Source organism: Bison bison, unplaced genomic scaffold, assembly GCF_000754665.1.
Source record: "Bison bison bison isolate TAMUID 2011002044 unplaced genomic scaffold, Bison_UMD1.0 scf7180017864479, whole genome shotgun sequence".
In the NCBI taxonomy this organism is placed as follows: domain Eukaryota; kingdom Metazoa; phylum Chordata; class Mammalia; order Artiodactyla; family Bovidae; genus Bison; species Bison bison.
The window spans coordinates 301943-315126 of NW_011495039.1; the positions used below are offsets into that span (position 1 = coordinate 301943).

The window sequence follows — 13184 nt, forward strand, 5'->3', positions numbered from 1 at the left end:
GCTTTTGCTTGTCTGAAAAGCTTTTGATTTCTCCTTCATACTTGAATGAGATCCTTGCTGGCTACAATAATCTGGGCTGTAGGTTATTTTCTTTCATCATTTTAAGTATGTCTTGCCATTCCCTCCTGGCTTGAAGAGTTTCTATTGAAAGATCTCCTTTTAACAAGGACCTAGAAGAAATAAAAAAGAGTCAATATATAATGAATAATGCAATAAATGAAATTAAAAACACTCTGGAGGCAACAAATAGTAGAATAACAGAAGCAGAAGATAGGATTAGTGAATTAGAAGATAGAATGGTAGAAATAAATGAATCAGAGAGGATAAAAGAAAAACGAATTAAAAGAAATGAGGACAATCTCAGAGACCTCCAGGACAATATTAAACGCCACAACATTCGAATCATAGGGGTTCCAGAAGAAGAAGACAAAAAGAAAGACCATGAGAAAATACTTGAGGAGATAATAGTTGAAAACTTCCCTAAAATGGGGAAGGAAATAATCACCCAAGTCCAAGAAACCCAGAGAGTCCCAAACAGGATAAACCCAAGGAGAAACACCCCAAGACACATATTAATCAAATTAACAAAGATCAAACACAAAGAACAAATATTAAAAGCAGCAAGGGAAAAACAACAAATAACACACAAGGGAATTCCCATAAGGATAACAGCTGATCCTTTGCCTTTTTATTTATAAAGAAAGAATAATTACCACTCTGACACTGTGTACCAAAGAATCCATTTGGACAGAAGTTGGTGATGGACAGGGAGGCCTAGCGTGCTGCAATTCATGGGGTCCCAAAGAGGCGGACACGACTGAGCGACTGAACTGAACTGAACTGAACTGAAAGTGTTTGGTTTATTACAGGAACCACCATTGAGGCAAACGGGGTCACACAAAGCTGGTAAACAGTAGGAGGGAGAAGGACCATAAAAGTTTTGTTATTTAAAAATGGAAGCTGCCCTGAAGTACAGAATGGTGCATAATGAAATATTTTATTTTTACTGCCATTTAAACCCATAACCTATAATTAATTAGACTTTTCCAAAATAAGAGGAGAGGAATAACCAGATAATAGCTTTGAAAGTTTGTTCATTAAGTTATTACCAAGCTAAGAATGTAGAGGCGGTTATTAGAATTCAGAATGCCCTTGGTAAGCATTGTTGGTAAAACAATTGGAAGTTAAGAGAAAGCAATTCAGCAACACAAACAGGATAGTCTGTAATCTGCTCAAATACATTCAGTCATGATTTTAAGTCATCTTCCCAATTCAAATAGGAACACTGCACTCAAGTCCTAGCACACTCAAAAACACACTTTGTTTTTGCTTCTTTCCCTTTGTTCCACTTTGAAAGTCACCCCAAATTCCATTTTTAATCCCGATTTTGCCAGTTCTCCAAAGTTTACAATTTTATTCCTAACTGCACCTGTCAGAATGAATTTCTCTTTCCTCTGCTTCCAGAAAGGTAAACATTTATTATGTCACTTGTTACCCAACTTGTAACATAGTGCTTTTTATAATTATAATCTGTATCTCCTTCACTAATGATATGCTACTTGTAATGGGAAAAAATCAAATTGATCTTTATTTCCCTTTGCATCATGCTTCACACATAGTTGTCAAGCTATAAACACTGAATTAAATTTATGTTGAGAAAAGTCCTTAGATCACAATGGATTAAACAGATAATGGCAAACACCACTGCCAAGGAATTAAGCCTGATACTGTAATAAATAGAATAACATTATGATGTCCAGTTAACTCAGAAGTGCTTGAATATTTAATGAAACAGAATGTCTGCATTGTGATTTTAAAAAAATCTTCAAAGAGACCTGAATATGCAACACAAATATGTTTCTCTCCACCATAAGGCAGAGTATGAGGGAAAAATAAAAGCCAAAAAAGAAAGTATTGGTTGGGTTGGATAAGATTAAAGCTGGAATACATTCTATGGTTGTATACAAAGATAATGAATGAATATGAGAGACAGGGTTTTAAAAATCTATCTGAAATAAAAACTCTATACCAATCTCATCTGATTAGTTTTATGTTTTGCAAGTCCTTATCCTTAAGCCATTGATGCACCTTAAACCACTGATGCACCTTGAATTTCTTTCAACTGACATATTTATTGAAAATATTTCTGATTTTACCTGGCTGTGCTACAGCCAGGCTTACACTCACAGACATCTGGTTTAAGACATTTGCTTCCATTTTCACAGTGCCTGTTACAGACAACTAAGATCATAGGATAAATTAAAAGAAAGGTAAGTTAGATTCAGTACTGGTCATATTACTGGCTATGACTTCAGTTCAGTTCAGTAGCTCAGTCGTGTCCAACTCTTTGCGACCCCATGAATCGAGAACCCCATGAACAGTATGAAAAGGCTATGACTTAGTTGCTCATAACTGCCGACCACAGTCTAATGAATAAGATTAAAGAGAAAGATAAAAAACATTTTTGGGGGGGGCTTTAAATAGTTCGCAGTTTTCGTATTCAGTTACCTTTATTGTTTGCTGTTAATACAGATGGGGAAAGTAGAAAATCACTGAGATGAATAGTAAGCAAGAGTTGACTATTTGTGAAAACTGTTACTAATGAAAGCAATCATAGACATAGATTAAATGAGGTAAATTTGTATATAAGCCAACATATTAGAGGGGCTTCCCAGGTGGCACAAGTGCTAAAGAACCCAACCACCAATGCAGGAGATGCAAGAGACGTGTTCAATCCGTGGGCTGCGAAGATCCCCTGGAGAAGGAAATGGAAACCTACTCCAGTATTCTTGCCTGGAGAATCCCACAGACAGAGGAGCCAGATGGGCTACAGATCATGGGGTCGCAGAGAGTTGGACGTGTCTGAGCAACTGTGCACACACAACAAATTAGAATTCTTATTATCTCAAAGTAATGGTCATGGACAGAGTCCAGAAAAGAGTTGTTTCTAAGAACAAGCTTCTTTATCTTACTTACTACTGGCACCCAGTGCTCTCAGTGGTATGCAGAATGGTAATCATCATAGCAAATCATGAAGGCATATATTTTGCATAGGGTTTGGGTTTATCTCAGTTAACATTAGAGCAATCAACTCTTCAAGGAGCAATTTCATTATACTAGACTGCAAGAGAGCTTTGCTTACTTGTTTCACACCTTATTCCTACAAAACCATACGGGCAAAAGCGGCGGTTTCCAGCTAAGTAGGTGCCACCATGTTGACAAGGTGGTCTCCAGCCTTCTGCAGACACAGATTGTGTTAAATCAGCTCCTAATTTGGAAAGTCAGTTTATGTTTATGAAGCACAAGCACAATAAAACCTTCTGCTATGAGCAATTTATAGTAAACTTAGTTCTATTTTAGCATGAAATCTAGTTCTGTGGGATTGACTATGAGGTCACACTCTGTAGACACCTATAAATCATCAGCATGTTTTGGTTTATAAAACTTTTGGTTAACTGGATGGAAATACACAATCTAAGGTTTCTTCTGAAAAGTGAGACTTGGAGTTACACATTCTTGCCCTACAAAGAGAACACTTCTATATTTCTATAATTATTTTCATATGCTATTCATACTGTTTCTGTTAGTTCATTCTGTGTTTACTGTAATTTGTTAATTTGTGCCTTGCCTTGCCATGAAAACACAATAGGCTCTCAGTTTATTAATAATTATATATGTACAACTCACTAATATGTATTCTTTAAAAATATTACTTAAAAATTTAACAACTTTTTTTCTTTAAAGTATTATCCATTTTAGGAATGCCATTTCCTAAACTCTCCATTTAAGATTTCAACCAAGGCAATGAAATTATATGGCTATAAACATGTTTTTAAAAATGATTTTTTAGGTTTCTTTTTGCTACCTGATATCTTCTAATTATTTGGTAATAGCAGTTCCTTGGACCCATGTTTGCGAAATTATTCAATAGGCAGATATCCTTTGTTTGAAGCTAAAATATTTATAGGGATATGGTTCCATATAACTAAATATCAAAAAAAAATTTCTGCAGATACTTTTACCAAAGATATATGAGGTATTGTTTTTTGGTCCTCTGATTTGGCAAATTTAAATTTTTTAAATCTTCAATAAATTATTTTTAATAAACATTAACAAAACTTAGACTCCCTCACCAGCATTAATACATATTAATATGTACATATTAACATATACTGTGTACATATTAATATGTACACAGTAAAACTGAATTACCTTTAAAACACTTTTAAAAGATTGCATTATTTTGATTTTATTATTTGATTTTTAATTTGAATTATCATCTTCATCACAGATTGCTCCATGTCCTGGGGAACATTCACAAATGTTAGGCTTAATACATTTTCCATGGTTTTTGCAGTCAGGATGACATACAGCTGTAAAAAATAAAGCTCATGGCTTAGAAATATTAATTATCAATTAAATTCATTATGCAAACTAATAAAAGCTATACTTAATCAGTTTGGCAGTCAGAACTGGTGTAACCAGGTTTGCATTTGCATATGTTTGTGGCAACACACTCTCTGTTTCTTCCCCAAGGATGTTTACAAATGGCTGGAAAAATCAAGGCAAAAAGGCTGAATTGTAGATACAGTGTATACACATTGCCTGTAGACTTAATTCTGTAATAAAAGTAAAATTCTCTGAAATTGGAAAATTTGAAATTGCTATTAAACAATAATGACTGCAAACATTCACAAAATTATTTTTCCCCTTATATTTGTTTTACTACCAGGATGACTGAGGTAAATGATTAATAGGGTAAGAAAAACATACCATATGAGGAAATTAGTCCCATAGAAAATCTGCTGTTGGACATGGTGGCTGCTAACCATAAAAGGGATTACAGTCTTTCAGAGAGCAGTTTAGTGTCAGATACTAATTAGCTAAATGCTGGTGAATGGCAGGGAGAATCAGAATGTCAAAGAGCAAAATGCCAGCAACACATCGTAAGCTTATATGTTCTTATTTCTTAAGCTTCTCTGACAACCCAATATACTCTATTAGGCATTTAACACTTTTTGAAGTAACTGAAATGATTGAGGTTGTTTTACTTGCTAATAAAAAGGAGTTTTATGTTATAAACATGTAAGAATTAAAGGTTATTATCATTATTCCTACAGAAAAAAAAAAAAAAAAACAATGAAGTTCCTCAAGGTAACTCAGAACAAAGGAACACCCTAACAGCTCTGTTTCTTAAGCTGGTCTCAAACAAATCAAAACACACACACACACAAAAGAAAATAATATGAACATTAAAATGTAACTTCTAAGCCAGAAGTTTTATTTGTATCAAAGAAAACTATGCTGATGATTGTGAAAAGAAGTAAACAATCCTTTCAAAATTAAAGTGATGCCTAACTTGTTTTATTGTTAAGAGCTGGAGGAATTACAGAGAAACTTAATTTATACAAATAATGCAGGATTAGTCATTTAAAGGCTAAATACCCTCTGTGAGCTGAAAAGAACCCAGACCACAGTGTTATTCATGCTGTTATTTTATACCTAGCTGCTTGCTACCAGGAGTGTCGGTTGGCCCTGTACGGTTGTGCTTTCTTTTCTGTATAACGGGAAAAATAATACCTAGTACATGGAGTCCTTGTGGATTATATGACATAATAGAAACGAAATATTTCCAAAGGCCCTAGAACAAGTAGGTACTTAATTCATATATTTGTAGTGTGTTATATAGTTATAATGTTTTTTAGTATCAACATTATTAAAAATTTGAGCAACACTTGTGTTAATTTTTTTGAAATGTGAAGAGAATATACCCAAATAATAAATAAAATGAGTAGAAGTTAGTGAACTAAATGGAGTAAACAAAATGTAATATATAGAAAGGTGTATCTTCTTAAGCACTTAACAGTGAGCTAGATAGTTTTCTTTGTGACATTTGAAGAGTTGTCACACTACCTCTGCAATTGCTACCATCTCTGTAATATCCAAAGGGGCAGCGTCCACGCTGGAAGTGACCATCTGTGGTTGGCACACAGGAAACACCAAGAAAGCAAGGGGATTCAGCCCAACTTGATCTTTTGGTCAATCCAGGCTTTTCTGGCAAAACAGTGATGGCTGTAATAAGTGATGATGTAAACCCATCCTTTTATACTGTGTATAACCTTGGGCAGACCTGTTAGTTTGAGAATTATACTCTCCTGCCTCTGTTTGGATGAGACTCTGGGTACTACTTCACCATGAGAACTGTTCAGGTGAATGCTTAAAGAACTATGGTTGTTTGTAGGAACTGCCAACTCCTCCAGGAAGAGGTTTGCACTAGGGGTATGAGCCACATATTCAAATCTGATATCTGATGGGAAATAGCCTTCTTTGAATGATTAATTTGAGTTGTAATTGATTTTAACGAGAAGTGTGAGAGGTAGTTGGTTGCAGCCAAGAACATTTTCGTAGTTGCAGGACTGTGGATTGAGCTCGCACCAAGTAGTGAATGTTCTGTTGACAGTTGATGCAAATTTAACAACCAAAAAAGAAAAAGATGTTAGTCACAGTTAGCATAATATTTATTAATGTTCTGCTCTACCTACAGAGGGCTTCTCTGGTGGCTCAGACGGTAAGGAATCTGCCTGCACTGCAGGAGACCTGGGTTTGATCCCTGGGTGGGGAAGATCCCCTGGAGAACAGAATGGCTACCCACACCAGTATTTTTGCCTGGAGAATTCTACGGACAGAGAAGCCTGGCCTGGTACAGTCCATGGAGGTGCAAAGGGTTGGACACGACTGAGTGACTAACACTTTCTGTAGTATTTAACATTAGGTATTTCATTCCTTCATTTAAAGTCTATTACATGTACATCACTCATTATTAGAGAAATGCAAATCAAAATTACAATGAGATAGCACCTCAGTTCAGTTCAGTCGCTCAGTCGTGTCCGACTCTTTGTGACCCCATGAATCGCAGCACACCAGGCCTCCCTGTCCATCACCAACTCCCGGAGTTCACTCAGACTCACGTCCATCGAGTCAGTGATGCCATCCAGCCATCTCATCCTTTGTCGTCCCCTTCTCCTCCTGCCCCCAATACCTCCCAGCATCAGAGTCGTTTCTAATGAGTCAACCCTTCTCATGAGGTGGCCAAAGTACTGGAGTTTCAGCTTTAGCATCATTCCTTCCAAAGAAATCCCAGGGCTGATCTCCTTCAGAATGGACTGGTTGGATCTCCTTGCAGTCCAAGGGACTCTCAAGAATCTTCTCCAACACCACAGTGCAAAAGCATCAATTCTTCAGTGCTCAGCCTTCTTCACAGTCCAACTCTCACATCCATACATGACCACTGGAAAAACCATAGCCTTGACTAGACGGACCTTTGTTGGCAAAGTAATGTCTCTGCTTTTGAATATGCTATCTAGGTTGGTCATAACTTTCCTTCCAAGGAGTAAGTGTCTTTTAGTTTCATGGATGCAGTCACCATCTGCAGTGATTTTGGAGCCCAAAAAGTCTGACACTGTTTCCACTGTTTCCCCATCTATTTCCCATGAAGTGATGGGACTGGATGCCATGATCTTCGTTTTCTGAATGTTGAGCTTTGAGCCAACTTTTTCACTCTCCTCTTTCACTTTCATCAAGAGGCTTTTGAGTTCCTCTCCACTTTTGCCATAAGGGTGGTGTCGTCTGCATGTCTGAGGTTATTGATATTTCTCCCGGCAATCTTGATTCCAGCTTGTGCTTCTTCCAGTCCAGCGTTTCTCATGATGTACTCTGCATATAAGTTAAATAAGCAGGGTGACAATATACAGCCTGGATGTACTCCTTTTCCTATTTGGAACCAGTCCGTTGTTCCATGTCCAGTTCTAACTGTTGCTTCCTGACTTGCATACAGATTTCTCAAGAGGCAGGTCCGATGGTCTGGTATTCCCATCTCTTTCAGAATTTTCCACAGTTTATTAAAAAGGAATGCATTTGAATCTGTTCTAATGAGGTGGACAAAACTAGTGCCTATTATACAGAGTGAAGTAAGTCAGAAAAAGAAATATAAATATCTTATACTGACACATTTATATGGAATCTGAAGAAATGGCACTGATAAATTTATTTTCAGGGAAGCAATGGATAAACAGACATAGAGAACAGACCTATGGACATGGTGGGAGGAGAGGAGGGAGAAGGGGAGATGTATGGAGAGAGTAACATAGAAATTTACAATACCATATGTAAAATAGATAGCCAATGGGAATTTTATGTATGACTCAGGGAACTGAACCAGGGACTCTGTGACAGGCTGAAGAGTGAGATAGGGAGGGAGATGGGAGGGAGGTCCAGGAGGGAAGGGATATGGGCATACTTATGGCTGATTCTTATTGATGTATGACAGAAAACCACAAAATTCTGTAAAGCAATTATACTTCAATATCTAATCCCAAATTAAGCAACCTTCTCATTCAAGGCATTCATCCTCATATATAACCTAAATTCAGGATTCTTTGCAATGTTAGCATATTTTCTCTGCCTTTGGTTCTCTTGTTAGAGAATCATTCTAATGAGGTAACTAGTTTCTGTTTGGTAACATATTAGCAACCAATTCCAGATCATTTGTTTTCATCTAGATGTGAGGTCTTTCTTTTATTCCCGCAGTATTCAGGACACTGGTGTGAAACACATTTGGGGACTTGATTTGTATAAGAATACCATCTTTAATAAGATACTGCTCATCCTTTTATTTTGGAGAAGGAAATGGCAACCTACTCCAGTATTCTTGCCTAGAGAATCCTGTGGACAGAGGAGCCTGGGGGCTGCTGTCCATTCGCACAGAGTCTGACACGACTGAAGCGACTTCGCATGCATGCATATTTCAATTAAAAACTTTTTGTTTAAATCTATTACATGTATAAATGCTATTCTAGGAGTCTTACAGCATTAAAAAGTCAACACATGATTCTTGCCCTCTGAGAACCTGTAATATATTTAGATACACAAGATAACACAGAATATAAAACAGTATAGAAGTATTTGTTTAAAGTTTTAATATTTCTGCATAAAAAGACAATATAGATAAGGCAGGCCATAGAGATAGAAAAGACACTTTCAAGTACACATTATGTAAAGGATCAGTGGCCAGAATAAACTCTTACAAAACAACAAAAAGTCAAAGAAAAGTTATAAACAGATAAACAACAGAAAAGCAAATTTCAATGATTATTTAAAAAAAATAATTTGATGATTTTGGCAAGTTTTATCCAAAAACAAACAATGGAAAGATAAAACTAAACAACTCTGTAGATAAGAAAACAGAAAAGATACATACATGAAAATAATTTTAAAGTATATAATAATACATATAATTTTAAACTAACAATTTGAAATCTCGATGAGTTTTTGCAAAATATAAATGAACTGAAGAAGATAGAGTAGATGACAGAAAAACTACATTGAAAGAAATAGAAAAACAATCTAAAATAACCTCCTAAAATGATGTCAGGACAGCTGATCTAATGGAAAAAAAATTTTACCAAATTTCAAGGAAAGACTATTTTGCAAAACTTTTGGAACATGCACAAAGAGATGAAACATCAACATTTTATCAGAGTGGCATAATCTTATAGTCAGCATTATTTTTGAAAATACACAAATTTAAAATGAAATACTACTATTTTATTTAAGATAAATCAAGTGCAGCTGTGTAGTTATATATTATCACATCAGGATGAAATAGACTTGTATCTCAACTAACATAATTTATTAAGATATAAGTGAAAAAATTAATATGTTAAAAAGTAATTTGATACATCCATTTTTGTTAAAAAAAAAAAAAAAAAGTCTGAAAGGGCTTCCCTGGTGGCTCAGTGATAATCAGCCTGCCAATGCAGGAAACATGGGTTCAATCCCTGTTCCTGGAAGATCCCACATGCCATGGAGCAGCTAAGCCTGTACACCACAAATATTGAGCCTATGCTCTAAAACCCACAAACCACAACTACTGAGTCCACACACCACAACTACTGAAACCTGATTGCCCTAGAGACTGTGCTCTGAATCAAGAGAAGACATTGCAATCAAGAGAAGCCTGGGCACCGTAACTAGAGAGGAGCCTCTACTCTCTACAACTAGAGAAAAGCCCTCACAGCAACAAAGACCCAGCACAGCCAAAACTAAATAAATAAAAAAGAAAATTATGAAAACATTCTGAAAAAGTTAATCCAGGGGACAGAAGTTATAGCACATAGTGATGATAAAAAGCATTTGATAAAATGTAAAACCCACTCCTGACTTAAAACCAGAGAATTCTGAGAAAGCAACCAATAAAAGGAAAATTCCAGCAGAAACCTGTAGTGATATCATACTTAGGGGCAAAACATGGAAGAATTCCCACTAAAACCATTAAGAAACAAAACTATTAAGAAACATTCCTGCACACTTTGCACCGGAGGTCCCAGCCGCTACAATCAGAACATAAATTTGAGAGCTGGAAGAGGGCTGTTAGATTGCTCAAGTTCAAGTTTTGCCTCTGTAATTTAAGAACTCTGTAAACATATTGCTTAACCCATCAGTGCCTCTGTTTGCTGCTGCTGCTAAGTCGCCTCAGTCGTGTCCGACTCTGTGTGACCCCATAGACGGCAGCCCACCAAGCTCCCTCGTCCTTGGGAATCTCCAGGCAAGAACACTGGAGTGGGTTGCCATTTCCTTCTCCAATGCATGAAAGTGAGAAGTGAAAGTGAAGTCCCTCAGTTTTGTCAGACTCTTAGCGACCCCATGGACTGCAGCCCACCAGGCTCCTCCGTCCATGGGGTTTTCCAGGCAAGAGTACTGGAGTGGGGTGCCATTGCCTTCTCCTGCCTCTGTTTACTCATTTGTAAAATGGAAATGAGTTACTATATATAGCTATTATGAGGATCAGATGAAATAATGTATTAAAAATATTTGCTTAGTGTCGGTACATCATAAAGTTAGACTAAATCCTAGTTACTATAAAAAAGTAAATAGAGACAAACTCACCATTTGCAAAAATATGTTTTACCGACAAAATCAAGACAAGAATAAACCATAGAAGAGTGTAAATAGCGTTAAATAAGGCAACTGGGTGCATGAATAACTTTAAAATTAGGATACATTTCCTATATTGCAATAATCAACAATACCTTGCAAAATGAACAAATGCAATATCTTGGAAGATAAACAGCTGACATCATAGTATGCAAAGGCATAAAGAAAAGTAATTAGAAACATGCAAGAATAATAGAGTGTTACTGAATAAAACAAGAGTTATAAAGAAAGCACTGTGAAGAAGAAAAGGTCCTATGAAACAGTGAGTTTCACATTTGAGTAGGGTTTGAGTAGATGATGAATGACCAGGAATTTATAGAATATAAGTTTGGAATGATCACTTCCAACCCTAAGTTTCTCTAAAATCACCTTAAATAATTATGCAATTTGTTCCTAACACAACATGACTCATTTATCTAGAATATAAACCAGAAAATTCAAAAGATTAGCAAGAAAAAGGATAATCTGTAAAATGCATTATATAATCTTAGAACTTTTTGAAAATAAAAATTCCTGAGGGGTAAATATGGGAATCTTCTGAAAAACAAATGAGAGATAATACTTGTCATTAGAGTTTAACTAAAATAATTACCTAATAAAGGCATTTCCATTCGTTGGCTTAACATTCCTCCGTCTCTGGCATATATACCATCCTTTTCCTTAGTTACACTGTTGTCAGACCTTGTGAGAACCACAGTATGTGCAATAAATTCATTTAAAAAGCGTGTTTCAACTATAAATGTATACACGAAAAACAGATCAGGGTTAAACTTATGAAACCAAAGCACTGTGAATAAGAACATATAAAAATGTCATGTGCATTGAACTCCTTGCAAATTAGATCAGAGAACTAGCTTACACATCACCTCTTCAGCAGATGCTTCTCTAAGGGACTGAATTGTGTTCCCCAGAATTCATTTGTGGAAGCCCTAAACCTGAATGTGGCTGTATTTGGAGATACTTTTAAGGAGGTGAATAAAGTTGAATGAGGTCATAAGGCATGAATCCTATAGGACTTGGAGAGAAGCCAGAAACCAACCCTGCTGGCAACTTCATCACAAGCTTCTAGTTTCCAGAATTGTAAGAAAACAAATTTCTGCTGTTTAAGTCACCCGGTCTGTGGTATTCTGTTATGGCAGCAGAGCTAACAGATGTTCCTATGGTCACACTCACCCAATCAATGTCAACCACCTGTATTCTTTCCATGAACTTTGTTCTTCACACGTATGTGTCTCTTTCCTACACTACTTAGGAACTTTAAGAACTGCAATTTATTTACTTTTATAGTTATTGATTTTTGTGTCTACCACAAACTAAGTAAACAACAACCAACAATAAAAGATCAAGTTTGTGTTAACAAGCATCTTGGAGTACAGAATGAAGCAAGGCAAAGGCTAACAGAGTTATGCCAAGAGAACGCACTGGTCATAGCAAACACCCTCTTCCAACAACACAAGAGAAGACTCTACACATGGACATCACCAGATGGTCAACACCAAAATCAGATCGATTATATTCTTTGCAGCCAAAGATGGAGAAGCTCTGTACAGTCAGCAAAAACAAGGCTGGGAGCTGACTGTGGCTCAGATCATCAACTCCTTATTGCCAAATTCAAACTGAAGTTAAAGAAAGTGGAGAAAACCACTAGAACATTCAAGTATGACCTAAATCAAATCCCTTATGATTATACACTGATCTCAGTAGCATATTAGGCACCTACCAACCTAGAGAGTTCCTCTTTCAGTATCCTATCATTTTGCCTTTTCATATTGTTTCATACTGTTCATGGGGTTCTCAAGGCAAGAATACTGAAGTGGTTTGCCATTCCCTTCTCCAGTGGACCACATTCTGTCAGACCTCTCCACCATGACCCGCCCATCTTCGGTGGCCCCACGGGCATGGCTTAGTTTCACTGAGTTAGACAAGGCTGTGGTCTGTGTGATTAGATTGACTAGTTTTCTGTGATTATGGTTTCAGTGTGTCTGCCCTCTGATGCCCTCTTGCAACACCTACCGTCTTACTTGGGTTTCTCTTACCTTGGACGTGGGGTATCTCTTCACAGCTGCTCCAGCAAAGTGCAGCCATTGTTCCTTACCTTGGACGAGGGGTATCTCCTCACCGTCGCCCCTCCTGACCTTGAACGTGGAGTAGCTCCTCTCTGCCCTCCTGTGACCACGCAGCCACCACTCCTT

The 13184-nt window shown here is 36.8% G+C and overlaps 1 protein-coding gene across 1 annotated transcript in view; it reads right to left on the bottom strand.

Moving 5' to 3' along the window:
* Positions 1 to 13184, bottom strand: part of VWDE (von Willebrand factor D and EGF domains) — a 78001-nt gene that overhangs the window by 9892 nt on the left and 54925 nt on the right. Inside the window, 8 exon segments of the mRNA XM_010862176.1 lie at positions 714 to 752; positions 847 to 960; positions 2170 to 2241; positions 3143 to 3240; positions 4283 to 4395; positions 4451 to 4551; positions 11589 to 11630; positions 11633 to 11786. Coding sequence (XP_010860478.1) covers positions 714 to 752; positions 847 to 960; positions 2170 to 2241; positions 3143 to 3240; positions 4283 to 4395; positions 4451 to 4551; positions 11589 to 11630; positions 11633 to 11786 — 733 coding nt within the window.